At 48.3% G+C, this 16,292-nt stretch overlaps 1 protein-coding gene across 14 annotated transcripts in view; it reads right to left on the bottom strand.

Annotated features, from left to right (window-relative positions):
• Positions 1-16,292, bottom strand: part of CFAP54 (cilia and flagella associated protein 54) — a 207,898-nt gene that overhangs the window by 157,393 nt on the left and 34,213 nt on the right. For 12 of the 14 annotated variants that reach the window (XM_008178758.4, XM_008178756.4, XM_024099621.3 and 9 more), the window contains 6 exons: positions 15,627-15,739; positions 15,350-15,521; positions 14,512-14,597; positions 12,253-12,387; positions 10,188-10,335; positions 9,304-9,371 (listed from right to left, as the gene is read on the bottom strand). In XM_008178758.4, coding sequence (XP_008176980.2) covers positions 9,304-9,371; positions 10,188-10,335; positions 12,253-12,387; positions 14,512-14,597; positions 15,350-15,521; positions 15,627-15,739 — 722 coding nt within the window. The remainder of the gene's footprint in view (positions 1-9,303; positions 9,372-10,187; positions 10,336-12,252; positions 12,388-14,511; positions 14,598-15,349; positions 15,522-15,626; positions 15,740-16,292) is intronic. The other 2 variants (XM_008178755.4, XM_065560847.1) reach the window with 1 other exon arrangement.

The raw sequence follows: 16,292 nt of genomic DNA, 5'->3' as shown, positions 1-16,292 counted from the left end.
AAAGACACCTTCCTTTATCTTCGCTTCACTTAACCTTGGAAATTTTCCACGGAGGTACTTGAAAGCTGCTTGTGTTTTGTCAATGGCCTTGACAAAGTTCTTCATCAGACCCAGCTTGATGTGTAAGGGTGGTAACAAAATCTTCCTTGATTCAACAAGTGGTGGATGCTGAACACTTTTCCTCCCAGGCTCCAATGACTGTCGGAGTGGCCAATCTTTCTTGATGTAGTGGGAATCTCTTGCACGACTATCCCATTCGCAGAGAAAACAGCAGTACTTTGTGTATCCAGTCTGCAGACCAAGCAAGAGAGCAACTCTCAAATCGCCACAAAGCTGCCACTGATGTTGGTCATAGTTTATGCACCTCAAAAGTTGTTTCATGTTGTCATAGGTTTCCTTCCTATGGACTGCATGACCAACTGGAATTGATGGCAAAACATTGCTATTATGCAGTAAAACAGCTTTAAGACTCGTCTTCGATAAATCAATGAACAGTCTCCACTCGTCTGGATCGTGAACGATGTTGAGGGTTGCCATCACACCATCGACGTTGTTGCAGGCTACAAGATCACCTTCCATGAAGAAGAATGGGACAAGATCCTTTTGACGGTCACAGAACATGGAAACCCTAACATCACCTGCCAGGAGATTCCACTGCTGTAGTCTGGAGCCCAACAGCTCTGCCTTACTCTTGGGTAGTTCCAAATCCCTGACAAGGTCATTCAGTTCAGCTTGTGTTCCGAGGTGTGGTTCAGAGAAGGAGGATAGGAGAAAATGTGGGTTCTGTGACATTGATGGTTCAGGACCAGAAGTTTCATCCTCTTCCTCGTCTGACTCAAGTGAGAATGATTCTGGTGCATCAGGAACCGGCAATCCTTCTCCGTGGGGTACTGGGCGTATAGCTGATGGAATGTTTGGATAATGCACAGTCCACTTTTTCTTCTTTGACACACCTTTCCCAACTGGAGGCATCATGCGGAAGTAACAATTGCTGGTATGATCTGTTGGCTCTCTCCAAATCATTGGCACTACAAAAGGCATAGATTTCCTTTTCCTGTTCAACCACTGGCGAAGATTTGTTGCACAAGTGTTGCAGCATATGTGTGGGGCCCACCTCTTGTCCTGATCTCCAATTTTGCAGCCAAAATAAAGGTGATAGGCTTTTTTAACCATAGTGGTTATACTGCGCTTTTGGGATGCAAAAGTCACTTCACCACAAACATAGCAGAAGTTATCTGCACTGTTCACACAAGTATGAGGCACCTCTGCTCACTTTGGCTAAACAGAAATGTGTCCCTTTTCAAAATCAAACACTGACAAATAAGAGAGCACGACACTGTATGATTTCTAGAGCTGATATAGGGCAATTTGTTCAGCAGAGTGATGTAAGCTTCGTTATGATTGCATCATCCATGACTTCTAGGAATAACATGATGCAATTCATATCATGTATGACGCAATACCTGCTTCAGATTGCATCATTCGTTGTTTTGCCTAAAAAGCAAGTACTATCCAAACCCAGTCATAGATTTATTCATTGATCCAGTCAAAGATGTATATTTTAGTCATTTCTGGTTTAAATTGAGATCCCTTCCCTTTATAACTCACTTATCCTCCACCATTCCCCAGTCAAGGGTCGTATATACTGACCCAATAGCATATCTTGAAAACTAGAGCCAATCAACAATTTTAAGCATCATTTTCGTTCTCAGTGATCCAGAATTAGTAAAGTTTGACTACATTTATTTCAGAAGCATTTTGGCTGTAGAGCAGTGTTATCAGAGTTATATTCAGTTTTGGGGACAAAAACGGACCTCTTTGGCACACATAATGGGGATCTAGACACAAAATCAAGAGACTGAAGCGTTCGTGCAGAAACACAAATCCACAAGTCCAAAGAGTGGTTGGACAGACAACACACCTAATAGATCCAGACAGAGCCGGCTCCAGGCACCAGGCACCCAAGCACATGCTTGGGGCGGCACCTGGTAAGGGGCGGCGGGGGGAGCGCGGCGCGGCATTCCGCGGGGGGGGCGGGCTCCGGTTGCGCGGGGCTCGGCGAGGGGGTGGCGCGGGCGCGGCGCTGGAGGGGGGTTCCGGCGGCGCTCGGCGGGGGTGGGCTCCGGCGGCACGGCGCTCGGCGGGGGGGCGGCAGCGCAGGGCTCGGCGCTCGGGGGGGGGGGTTCCGGCGCGTGGCGCTCGGTGGGGGTGCGGCGCGGGCGCGGCGCTGGAGGGGGGTTCCGGCGGCGCTCAGCAGAGGGCAGGGGCGGGCTCCGGCGGCGCAGCGCTGGGGAGGGGGCGGCGCAGGGCTCGGCGCTTGGGAGGTGTTCCGGCGGCGCTCGGCGCAGGGGGGGGGCATGCTCCGGCGCTCGGCGGGGGGCCGGCGCGGCGCTCGGCGGGGGGGCTCGGGGGCGGTGGAGGTGGCCCTGGATCCAGACCTATAGACAGTGAAGTTGAAGTCTGGCATGCAGAGTTACGTATCGGCATGGGACTATGTAACCCAAGAGCTGAAAGCTAACATGCACTGTTGTCTTAAGGTTGGACTTGAGGCTTCCAGAAAGGAAAGCTATAGGTTGATACCTTCCCTTTAGAAGGTAAGTTATGGTGGTCCTGGCAATGAGGTCTGCTCCAATGAAGGTTATGCACTGTGTTGGTTGTAATTGTAATTTGTCCAAATTTAGTTTCAGGCCCAGATGGGAGAACAGTCGTCTTATGACTAGGATGCAGTTTTGCACCTAGTCACTTGATGCTCCACAAAAGGACAGTTACCTGTTCCATAACTGGCATTCTTCGAGATGTGTTACTCAGGTGTATTCCACAGTAGGTGTGCATGCTCGCCACGTGCACCAGTGCCGGAAGTTTTTCCCTTAGCAGTACCCGTACTGGGGGAGTGCCACTGCGACCCCTTGAGTGGCGCCTCTATACCACGCTATAAGGGGAGCTGCACACTCCCCCCACCCTTGGTTCCTTCTTGCAGGACAACTCCAACAGAGGGGAAGGAGGGCGGGATGTGGAATACACCTGAGCAACACATCTCGAAGAACGCCAGTTACGGAACAGGTAACTGTCCTTTCTTCTTCAAGTGATTGCTCATATGTATTCCACAGTAGGTGATTCCAAGCTATCCCTGTTGGAGGTGGATAGGAATTCATAATAGACCGGGATGGAGTATCGCCCTGCCAAACCCGGCGTCACCCTAGACTGGGAAACGATCACGTAATGCGAAGGGAACGTGTGAATTGAGGCCCAAGTGGCCGCTCTACAAATGTCTTGGATCGGGACATGGGCTATGAAGGCAGCTGATGAGGCCTGAGCCCTTGTTGAGTGTGCCCTAACGATTGGTGGTGGGGGAACCCCTGCCAGGTCATAGCACATGCGTATACACAAGGTAATCCAGCAGGAAAGACACTGGGTGGAGATAGGTTGCCCCTTCACCCACTCAGCCGAGGCAACAAAAAGCTGTGAGGATTTCTGGAATGGTTTGGTCCGATCCAGGTAAAATGCCAGTGACAAGGTTCTCACGGTTCCATCCCCGATACTGGCTTCCCTTCAGTGGTGTGGAGATGGCGTTCCTCGTTGGAGGAATGGGGTTTAGGACAGAGCATGGGGAAAAAGATGTTCTAATCCATATGGAAGGTGGAGACCACCTTTGGGAGGAACGCCGGGTGTGGGCGAATCTGGACCTTATCCCTGTGGAACACCATATAGGGGGGTTCTGAGGTCAAGGACCTGAGTTCCAAGACACGGCGGGCCAACGTGATTGCTACAAGGAAGGCCACCTTCCATGAGAGGTGAGACCAGGAACACGTGGCCAGGGATTCAAAGGAAGGACCTGTGAGTCGTGACAAAACCAAGTTCAGGTCCCATTGTGGCACGGGGGGGTCTAGCGTATGGGAATGAACGGTCAAGGCCCTTCAGGAAGCGGGAGGTCATAGAGTGGGAGAAGACCGAGTGCCCTTGCACCGGCGGGTGGAAGGCCGATATGGCCGCTAGGTGTACCCTGACTGAGGCGGGTGCCAGTCCTTGGGTCCTAAGGGACAGGAGGTAGTCCAGGATAAGCTGGAGAAGTGCGGAGGAGGGGGAGACTCCCCGCTCACTCGCTCACTTGGAGAACCTGGACCACTTCGCCATGTTTGTACGGTGCGTGGACGGCTTCCTGCTTTCCAGGAGAACCCGCCTTACCCGCTCCAAACACCTGCTCTCCTCCTCGTCTAGCCACAGAGCAACGACGCTGTCAGGTGGATCGTGGCTAGATTGGGATGGAGGAGGTGGCCCCAATCCTGGGAGAGGTGGTCCGGGCGAAGCGGCAGCGTCCTCGGGGGGGCCGCCAAGAGGCGAAGGAGGGTCCTGTACCAGTGTTGCTGGGCCCACGCCAGGGCTATGAGGATGACTCTCGCCTTGTTTGCTTTTACCTTTTGCAGGACTTTGTCGATGAGGGGGAACGATGGGAAAGCGTAAAGGAGCTGGCCCGACCACCGCAGGAGGAACGCATCAGAAATCGCGCCCCTCCCCATCACTCCCTAGAGCAGAACTGGGGGCAATGACAGTTCTGGCGGGTTGCAAAGAGATCGACCTGGGGAACTCCCCACTCTCGGAAGAGCCGGTGAGCGACCTCCAAGTGGAGCGACCACTCTTACTGGGGGGAGAAGATCCTGCTGAGGCGATCTGTTTGCGTATTGTGGATGCCCGGGAGGTGTACGGCCCTCAGGAAGATATCGTGGGCTATACAGAACTCCCATAGGCTCCGGGCTTCTCGGCAGAGGGCTAGGGAGTGAGTCCTGCCTTGCCTGTTGATGTAGAACATGGCGGCGGTGTTGTCCGTGAGATCCCTCACCAGCTTGCCGCAAAGGTGCGTGTGAAAGGCCATGCACGCCAACTGTACTGCCCTGAGCTCTTTGACATTTATGTGAAGGGACAAGTCCGGGATCGACCATGTCCCTTGGGTTTGTATGTTTCCTGTGTGGGCTCCCCAACCCAGGTCCAATGCGTCGGTCACCAAGTCTACAGATGGGCTGGCATCCCAAAAGGGAACCCCTTGCAGCATATTGCTCGGGCAAGACCACCACTGAAGGGAAGCCAGTATCGGGGACGGAACCGTGAGAACCTTGTCCAGTCCGTCCCAGGCCTGAGAGAATTGGGAGGCTAGCCAGAGTTGGAGGGGCCTCATTTGGAGTCTGGCATGGTGGACCACGTACGTACCATGCCACCACGTGGCCCAGAATTCGAAGGCACGCTCTCGCCGTTGTCACCGGGAAAGCCGTGCCGAGGTGATGAGATCTCTCAGGGCCTCGAACCTGTCTAGGGGGGGAGAGGCTGTGGCCCTCGAAGAGTCCAGCAGCGCCCCAATGAACTCTATGCACTGAATTGGAACTAAGGTTGATTTGGTCTCATTCACCACTAGGCCGAGACCGGCGCATGTCAAGAGGAGCAGCTCCAGAAGTCTTTACCTCTGAATGCGAGTCGCCCTCGAGAAGCCAATCGTCCAGGTATGGGAAGATCTGTACCCCCTCCCGCCTGAGGTAGGCCGCTACCACAGCCATACACTTCGTGAAAACCCTGGGTGCCGTGGATAGGCCAAACGGAAGGACCGCAAACTGGTAGGAAGCGCCTGTGCCCCTCGAAAATATAGATGTGAAAGTACGCGTCCTGGAGGTCCAGGGAGGGGATAATAGAGGCCAGGGACACCATGCGGAACTTGGAGCGGGCCAGAAAACTGTTTAGGCACGGATGGGCCTGAGGTCCACTTTGGCCTTCGGGATCAGGAAGTACCGGGAGTAGAACCCTTTGCCTGGAATTCTACTGGTGCTCTTTCCACCATCCCCAGGTTCAGTACGAGATCCACCTCCTGCCCCAGAAGGTGGGTATGCTCCGGGTTCCCCGGGTGAGGGCGGGTGGTTTGGAGGGGGTGAGGTGAACTGCAACATGTAGCCCTTGGAAATGGTGCTGAGGACCCACTGGTCCGATGTTATACGGGACCACGCCGTGCGGAAGGCAGACAAACGGTTGCAGAACACAAACTTTATTAATCAGGGGGTCTCCCTGGCAACTGGCCCTGGGCCCCCCTGCGAATAGTCAAAACCACCTCTTTCCCTGCCTCTTGCCCTCAGAGGGCCCAGGCTGCGGGGCGGAGTGGGACTGTCACTGAGACCAGCGTTTTTGATTTCTCAGTCTCTTATACGGGGGCTCGTATCTGCTCCTCACAGGTTGAGCCGATGGTTACGGTTTGGCCTTGTCCTTAGCTGGAGGGACGTAGAGGCCCAAGGTCTGCAGGGTGGTACGGGAATCCTTCATCCCATGCAGCCTGACATCCGTCCACGAAGAGCGCTTTCCCATCAAACGGGAGGTCTTGCATAAGGGATTGGGCCTCCGTCGACAGTCCAGACAGGAGGAGCCACAACACCCTGCACATGGAAATCGCTGAAGCCATCGAGCGGGCTGCAGTGTCAGCTGCGTCCGAAGCCGCTTGCAGGGCCACTTTCACCGCTGCTGCCCACTCTTCCACCAGGGCCTTAAAGTCCTTCCTGTCCAGGTCTGGAGAAGAGGCTCAAATTTAGGCAGAGACTCCCACAAGCTAAAGTCATATCTGCTCAGCACGGCCTGCTGGTTGGCTATCCTGAGTTGGAAACTTGCCGAGGAATAAATTTTTCTACCAAAGGAGTCCAGTCGTCTGGCATCCTTATTTTTGGGGAAGGCGCGGGCTGGCCTTGTCGCTGTCTGTGGTTTACCGACTCTACCACAAGCGAGTTAGGTGCCGGGAGGGAATAGAGGTACTCATGGTCCTTGGCCAACACAAAGTACTTCCTTTCAGCCTTCTTGGAGATTGGGGCCAAGGAGCCGGGAGTTTGCCACATGGTGTTGGAAATGTTGGCTACACCCTGGTGCAGGGGCAGAGCCATGCAGCCCAGTGCCAAGGGGGACAACACGTTAAAGAGGGAATAGGAAGGGCCCTCCATTTCCTCGGCCTGCAGCTGGAGGCTGAATGTCACCCTCAGCGCCTTAAAGTCCTCCTGAGGGATTCATGGCGGGTGTGCCGTTATGGTGTCGTCCGGTGCCGGGGAAAGGGCCGGCACGGAGCCATGGGCCTCAGCCAGTACCAGCGGGTCGAGCCCCAGATCAGAGTCCGGGCGCGGGTCCACCGACTCGTGGCCCGCCGATCTGTCTCTAAGACGGCCAGATGAGGCTGATGGGGCCTGAGACGCTCCGGCGACCGAGCAGGCCCCCGTCTGGGCGGCCATTGGCGGCCACAGTGCCCACTGGCACCAGTGACCCGGCTGAGGGCCTGGTAGCGGTAGTTGCCCCGGCTGAGCCTCGTGGGCCGGGGATGGGCGGCTGGGTGCCGAGGCAGAAGTCACTGTCAAGCGCACGATCTCACGGGAACGGTATGAGCGGCGGTGGCTGCGATGTTGCCTCCCTCGGTACCTGGACCTCGACGTCGAGGACTGGTACCCGCCCAAAGTGCTTCTTTGGTACCCATGATGGTGGCGGGAGCTCCGGTGTCCCGGTGCCGAGCCATCACGAGGGGAATCCTGAGTGCGACGTCTAGTTGAGCGGGAACTAGAACGAGAACAACGAAGTCTATCCCGTCAAGAACAGCTGTGGTAGTCGCGTCGCGAAGAGAAACGTTCCTGGCCCCTCTCTCAATGCCTGTGCTCGCTGGCAGGCGGCGTAGAGGGTCCCCGAGACTCCCGTGCGGGTGGTGACCGGGATGGCCTGGTCGGCGTCGAGGGAGGGCGCATGCTGCTGGACGATCAGTCACTGCACGCCGAGCAGTGCAGGGAGCGGCCCTCGGAGCAGGAACTGCGACCCGAAGGAGAGGTCTGATGGGCGCCCACTACTGACCAGACACTAAAAATCCAGTTACCGGAGTGACTGCAATCAGCATCCCTGCTGCTGAGGGTCGGGGGGACGAAGAGCAGCTGCTGTTGCCTGGAGGAGATGCTCAGCTGCTGATGGAGAGAACTGGCTCCCAGCCCACTAGCTTCAGCAGAGAGGTAGGTACTAGTGCAGTGCCACTGCCACCACCCGGGGGGGGATCCTGTCCATCTCCTCCTCTGCATCCCCCCTCAGCTTGTGCCCTGATTGCCCCCACCTCAACCCCTCCCTCTGGGGACTTCCCCCGCTCCACCCTGCCGTGCCCCAATTGCCCCCAGCCCCTCGCTCCTTCTCTGAGCCAGAGCCTTGCTGCTGTAGCCTGATTGGGCAGGCAGTCTCCATGTCAGTTCCACCCAGCCTAGCTCTGCAGGTGGCAGGTGAGTCCCAGGGGTGGGGGGAGCAAGCTACGGAGTGGGGGAGAGCAAGCAACAGTGTGCGGGGAGAGGAGCGAGTGGGGGTGGGGCCTCATGGGAAGAGGCAGGGCAGGGGAAGGTCAGGGATGTCCAGTTTTCAGCAATTAGAAAGTTGCCAACCGCAGGCAAAGGAGAAGCAGCAGCACTGGGCTGGGGCAGAGACTGAGAAACCCCAGAATGCTGGGGTACAGTCACAACTAGGAGCTGCTAGGAGAGGAACCAGCTGTTTGCAAAAGGGGATTCTTACAGACATGCAGCCTGGAGCTGACAGGACAGCTGAGACCACACCAAAAGACCAATCAGTTTGCCCTCACAACACAGGTGTCAACACAGGTTATACTGATGGGGCTGGTTTGTAGTTGGCATGGGGCAGAGTCCGTGTGTGGGTGGGGACCATTTTGCTGTATGCTATACCAAGGAAGTCTGTGTAGCCCCTGTTAAAGATCGTGGCCTGGGTCTGTTCCTGGCTCTGCCTGGGTTAGATAAAAGTGTTATTCTATTGTTAATTGTGGTGCTTGCTAACTCTGAGCTCCTAGGAGGGAGGGTTGATTTTTGTGCAAAGATATGTGGTTCGGACCTGGGACCCCTATCCCAACACTGGGAATCCCCACCTGACACACCACTATGTGCAGCTATGTTTGGAGGAGCACCTGAGAAATTGTTTCGCAAGTCCATCCCACATGTTAAGGCCTGCTCTGACTGCAGCACAACAGAGAGAGTACAATAGAAAGAAGATGGACATGGTATAAAGGAAGAATGAGCTTTAGCACAAAATATTTTTCAGATCACAAAGGACTGTACAAGGTCAGAAAAAAAATAACTTCTCTGGATTTACATGATGAAGATTTGAAGTATCTACAATTTTTCTCTGCTCTAGCATATCTGTGCAAAATGTTTCAACTTCATAAAATTAAATACTACATTTTATAGGAATGTTTCTAACTTTAAAATGTTTAGAAAGGGACATGCACTATACTTTCTGAAAATATTATGCAAGTGGCAAAGAATTTTATATTACCTTCAGTATTTCAGGAATGTCACAGATATGAGTTTGCGAAGGTAATACTGATTCACTTCTTTCTCCTGCTGGATAAGAAAAAAAAAGTAAAATGAAAATGAAAATCAACTGCACTGAATTTATAACACTAATAATAATGGACTAGTTCTATTAATAACTGAAGACCTTGGAAACAGTAGTTTTCTAGCACTTGACTGTGAGATTAATCATATTGTTTTGATTATTGCACATTTGTAATGCTCTAAAACAGGGGTCGGCAACCTTCAGCACGCAGCCCATCAGGTTAATCCGCTGGTGGGCCGCGAGAGATTTTTTTTTACGTTGACCATCCGCAGGCGTGGCCCCCCGGAGCACCCAGTGGTTGCAGTTCACCGTTCCTGGCCAATGGGAGCTGCGGGAAATGGCTACCTTTTTGGCTTTCTGTCTCCTTCTCACTGGCTACTTCTCAGAGCTTTGTCTCACAAACAGACATACCTCCATCGAGCAAAATCCAGAGAAACTCTTCTGCCCACATACCTCAGTTTCTGACTGGCCTTGCATATGGCCTGTGTTTTGGGTGGTGGCTCGTATTGTCTCCAGCTATCTTACTCCATAAAGAAGCTTAACTGCTCCTTCCATTTATCCTGAATGAAGGGCATCTGTCACACTCACCAACTTAGGTCTAAAACATTTATATTTTATAGCATTTATTTAAAATAAAATCAAGCATGCTGCCATCACCAACCAACCAAAACAAATAAATATATTTGAAAACCTCTCTCAGACTTCAATTCAGCAAATGGCCAACAAAAAAGAAAACTGATTAGCAAATTATATATTGTATTTAGATATTCCTTCCATACCTACTTCCAATAACACTCCTATTATCTTGCTGAACATTTTACCTGTTTTTGCAGATTTATTTGCACAGTCAGCTATGTTCTCCAATATCGCAGTCAGGCGTAATGTGACCTCTGCAAGTACTACAACATTAGCATCTACTATGTTACTGCTGTGAATTACTTCATTTATTATCCAAAGTATATGAACCCACTAGAAGAAAAATATATAAAGCAAGAATCTTAAAACAGTTTGAAAAATTGAATACAAAATATTAATATTTATGTATTCCAAACACTGATGATTTTTTGCACTCCAAATTGTTTAGAGACACTTGTAGATTGATCATAACACATGGAATATGATAGTACTTGGCCCTTGTGAAAAAAGGGCACAAAGTAGGGAGGAAATGCCTTGCATCTCCCCCTGCCCCATGTACCTGCACAAGAGTTAGGCAAAATATAGGCCTTAATAGTCCTCATAGGAACATTAATTTATCAGTTATGTGTAGTAACTTGCTTTGTTTTTCCAAGTTACAACACTTAGTACTTTCACTTTTCCATGATTTCTCCTACATTCCTTCAGATCACAAAGTTCTTTTGTTTGTTTTTTTCTTTTGTTTTTTACTTTGCAGATATTCTGCATGGGGCACCTATTGTACTATATGTTGGTATGACAAGATGCCAAATCCCATAGCAGATTTCATCAGGTGCATAGAATTTGGAAGCAGTCATTGTAAGGAAAACAGTGATTGTCACCTTTTAGGCATGGAAGCCATGAAAGCATATGATCCAATGTTGTTTGTGCCCCTCAGTGATACTTAGATCGGATGAGCTCCTTAACCCCACTCCAGTTCCTTTATGCTAGGTAAAAGGGATGGAGCAGCATAAAGGGGTTCTAAAAACCCCAATACTCCTTGTCTGGCCACAGAAAACGACAGCCATAAAGCTGCTGTCCAAAGATCCCCTCTGAAGCCCTGATGTACTTGGGGAGAGAAGGGTGCCTGGGGCAGGGTCACAGGGCCATAGATATTCTTGGTAGTGTTGCTGTCCACAGGTCAGCCCCAGGAGGCTGGCATAACACATACAGGCTCCCAGGAGTCTGTGTTTCATTATAGCAGGGGCCTCTTCAGCCTTTGGAGCAGCCCAAGATCAAGCTAGCTCAAAGCCATCTCTGATCTCCCACCTTTCCACAACCTCCTTTCCCCTGAGCTACAAGTTCTCTGCTGCACCAAGAGGGTACATCTACTCTGCAAAAAAACAATAAACCCACAGCTGCACATTTCAGAGTCTGGCTCAACTGACTCGGGCTTGTGCTATGGGGCTAAAAATAGCAGTGTAGACATTCCTGCTCAGGCTGAAGCCAGGGCTCAGGAAATCAGCAAGATGGATTTGTCTTAGAATGCAAGCTCCAGGCCAAACAGAAACATCTACACTGTTATTTTTAGCCCGATAGTGCAAGCCCAAGTCAGCTGACCCAGGCTCGGCGACTCACTGCTGCGAGGTTAGGGTTTTTTTTTTTTTTTTTGAAGTGTAGACATGGGTATTTTTGTGCAGAGGCACAACACAAAACCTCACCCTACAGTATTTGGGGGATTTCCTTGAATCGTATATCTTTTCCTTTCAATAATAATAAGAATATTTGTATGGGAAGTGTTTCCCCTAACACTGTGTACCCAACCACCTTGAACAATCTGTTATTTTCATTTTGTCTGATTATCCCACGATAACAGACTGGACTTCACATAGAAATGGAACAGAGATCCGTTGTCTGCCTTGTCTCTCTCTTTTTTTTTCAAGGCGCTTTGAGGTGGGAGTGAAGGAGGGTTGTTCTCATCCCAATAATTACATTACTAAAAATATGTGTATACATGTGAAGAAAATAGTGGAGAAATGAAAAATACTGTCATTAAAATTAGTGCATTTTTTTATACTTTACAATGCATATGGACCGGTTTGGAATTACATCCCTCACAGAAAGAACACACAACTCTCATTAGTAACTAATGGGAGTTAGGTCTTTATCAAAAGGAAAATATACTTCTGCGATTTGAGACCTAAATTTTAACTTGGGTTAGCCATCATAGAACGCATTCATGTGAATGGAAATAGAATAAGAAAAAAGGAGTACTTTGTAAGCTTTGAATTTGTAGATATATTTTAAGTAGGCACTTCCACTCATTTGGATCCGCTGAACTCCTACTTTGCACTTCTGCCACAGAAACATTACAATATCAACAAGTATTTCTTTATCTGGTTGGAGAGTCTGGGGAAAAAAAAGATGTTACCATAGCTGCATAAACAGGTGCAGACAAATTAGTTTTTAGTACAGAAAGTAAGCCAATTTATACTTTGCCACATTTAGTGTTCTTATAAGGGATGTCATCAACATGAAATCTAGCCAATATTTTTTTTAAGAAGAGTTAAAAGTAGTTTCAGGTATATTATCTGTCCCCTGCCCCCACCTGCCAATTTTGGGGGCGGGATATAATATTTTTTTATTAATTTCTTTCCTCTTGTTGCTATGTGAAAGATTCACACAAAGAAAAGGGTAGAGTAATTAACTACACAGGGAAACTGCAAAATTGACTATATGAAAAGTGCTGCAATAAGTAAACAAACTGGAAAAATATGAAAAATAATATGGGTTACTAGTTATATTAACCTTAGGAGTTGCTTGAGCAACAGTAAGTAAAAAAATTAAGTGTGATTTTTAAGTTGAAAGTGTCTTTTCTCCTTTTCTGCTTAGAATTGCTGCAGTACAGTATAAGCTCCCAGTTTGCCACAAATATTATGGGCTATCATTATGGCCTTAAGGAGAATAGGAAAATATGCCAGCGAACACATCTTAATTAAGAGTTGTTTAAAAGCATATTATCTCCTAGTAACGATGCATTTTAACACCTTGAAATACATTTTATCTGGTTACACCCATATTTGTAAAGGTGTTAAAAACTGTCTAAGTTAACTGCTGTTTAAAAATCTGTTAGCATATAAATAAAACATGGGTATGTCTTCATTGCAGTCTTAACTAAAGTTATCTACACTGGCGTTACTTCTCTCAAGTTAGCTTACGTTGAATGAGAGCAGCCATACTGAGAAATAACACGAACTGCAATGGTGGTGTTGCACTCACTTGTGTGTGATCCTAACACTTCTGGGGTTGTACCCCAGGAGTCTTTGCACCGCAGTAAACTCAACCAGTCTATGAATTCTTTCCCAGTGAATTGTAGGAGAACTTGTCTGTCCTTTCTGGGCACACAGGAGGAACTGTGGGAAGGCAGTGAAGAGCTAGCAGCACTTAAGTGGTTTTAACCTGCATCTACACTACAGAGTGGTCATGTAAGCAGCTGACAAGTTGTGTTAACTGGAGCTTTAGCCTATATCCCCTAAAGCTCTAGATCAGGGGTCAGCAACGTTCGGCACGCGGCTCGCAAGGGATGTGCTGGCCGTGGCTTCCCGCCGCCCCCTTTGGCCCGGGACGGCGAACCGCGGCCAGTGGGGGCCGCGATCGGCCGAACCTGCTGCGTCAGCAGGTAAATAAACTGGCCCGGCCCACTAGGGTGCTTACCCTGGTGAGCTGCGTGCCAAACGTTGCCGACCCCTGCTCTAGATACATTCCACCATATTTGAGCACACTTGCTTCCCTGAGTGCAACACAGCAAAAAGGAATTTGGTCTCCTTCCTTGATTATTAGAAAGCTGCAGTTAGCCTGGTAGTTTTTGAAAATGGCTTTAATTATTTTATGAAACTAGTTTAATTATATAGGATCAATCATAATAAAAAGTAAATTAAAACAAATAAAATAAATCACAATCAATCACATTTCTTATGCATTAATTAATTTCATTTTTGTTGTAATTTGTAAAGCTTGTCAACCAGGCATAACTTCCTCTGACTTTGAATTACATATAATGGTACTGTCAGGAATCAGAGCCTGCTGCAGAGCCAGTCTCCAGGAAACCTAATGAGTGCAGCTGACCTGTAGTAGGCTGCCTGATTGGCTGTGCCAACTGATTGGTTGGAGGAGTCTCTGAGGCCTTGCAGCAGTCAGAGGCTGCTCAAAGCACTTCCTAACACCTCTATTAGCTTCTGCTCTTGCCTTTGTTCTCTCCAGATAACCCAGGCTGACCCTTGACTCTGATTCCCGACTCTCTGACTTCGGCTCTGACCCTTGGCTCTGGCACCTGGCCTTTGACTCCAGCTCTGACCCTGGATTCTGACTTCTGACTACCTCAACTCCTGTTCTAACTGCTAGGCATGACTCCAGCTCTGATCATTGGGCCTGACTCCTGCTCCAATCACTAGGCATGACTGCCCAAGTCCTAGTCATTTGACAGCTACAATAGCAAGTACTGCACAGAAAAAAATGTGCATAATTCTTTTATACCTGCTTAGATGTACATACGCAGGAAAACACTGTGGTTGCCAAAGTGACAAGATCATCAGAAGGGTCTCCAGGCTTTAGGGATCCTTCTACAGTCACAATTGATAAAGGAGGAAAAAGTAAAATCAAGATATTATTTCCTCATACAAATTTCATAAAAACATGATGATTTCAATTAGGGTGACCAGATGTCCCAATTTTATAGGGACAGTCCTGATTTTGGGTCTTTTTCTTATATAGGCTCCTATTACCCCCCACCCCTTGTCCCGATTTTTCATACTTGCTGTCTGGTCACCCTAATTTCAATGCAGCTACTCCAATTTGCACCAGCTGCAATATGGTTCAGGAAATAGTAAATATGAAGGAGAAGCACGTTCCCCATTTTACACATTCCCCACTTCTGTGAAGAATGCACATTACCATTTTGGTACGTGGAAATGTTTTCAAGATGCATGTAATTTTGTGGATGACAGAATACAGATTTAAATGACAGCACACTTTAACAAGTTCTTCTTTTTTAAATGAAAAGAAATCTCAGATATATGAACCATTAAAACGTGCAAAATAAAGTCATACAAGTCTGTTCCATCCCAGGCTCATTTTTTTTTTTTGGAAAACTGTCTCCCATTTATTGGAAATGTCATTAAGTCATGTTTTGACAAGTAAAAGTAAATAAGACACAGTTCAGGAGGTCATAATTTCTCAACTGTTAGTTACAGTGGCAGAAAATGTTATACTGTATTTTAAAGAACTTCATGACAAATAACAAAACTTCTTGCTGAAAAAATTACATTTGAAATGTAATTATTTCAACTCAGAGCTGTGACTGTCTACAACACACCTTGAAGTGCAATTGTTCTTCTTCCAGAACTGCGAGATATTGTGGCTTCCTTGAAAATATTTTCCTGGACAGAGAGGCCGTGTTTAGATCTTCTTGTAGACACTAGCGGCTGCATCGCAATGATAAGCCTGAGTTCCATTTCTGCTTTCTTCCATATTGGATCATCTTGATTCTAATAGTTTAAACAGAAACAGGTAATGGAAATTTGCCTTAATAATTTATGAACCAAAGTCTGTTTTAATACCCTCCTGTATACCGTACAGTAAATTTGGATTACCTGAAGAAAATTAGCAATCAGTCCAATAGTAGAATCAAATACATCCCACTCTTCATAGCTGAAAGCTAACTTTATAAACTTCATAGCAGCTTCTCCAGAAACACCATTTTTCTCTACAATGGCAAATAAAAATACAATTCTTTTGAAAAATACAACATTCAGTAAAATTAAAGCTATTTTTAGCATCTGTGTAATACAAAGCTAAAATTCCACAGAATTCTGCAGACACTGAACAATCTTGAGGGATTTCTCAATAACTCTGCAAAATAGACTTTTTGTATTATATTGCTGGATATTTTTCAGTGTTTATAAGACTGGACTGCCATACCTGCATTGTCATGTTAATTCCAAAAGTCCACGTTGCTGTTGACATTAATGAGTCTTTTTGATGAAGTCATGGACCTAATTCTACCTGCCTCCAGAAATAACCTCAAAATGTTTGCAACCATAGTCCCAACATATGTCCCTCCCTCCAATTATTACTTTTAGGAATGTGAAAAACTTGTGCAAAGATGGCTGAATAGTTCTCATTGCTATATCTGCAAATATACATATACATACTGGGGAGCCTCTTCTCCCTACCCTCGCAAGTGAATCCAGATAGGTGCAGGACAGAATAGGGAGTCTCATGCTCCTTTCTACCATAGGCAAGGGCCCCAGGTAGTA

Source organism: Chrysemys picta, chromosome 1 (genome assembly GCF_011386835.1).
Source record: "Chrysemys picta bellii isolate R12L10 chromosome 1, ASM1138683v2, whole genome shotgun sequence".
Lineage (NCBI taxonomy): Eukaryota > Metazoa > Chordata > Testudines > Emydidae > Chrysemys > Chrysemys picta.
The sequence above is the reverse complement of the archived record's forward strand: the minus strand, read 5'-3'. Positions and strand labels throughout refer to the sequence as shown.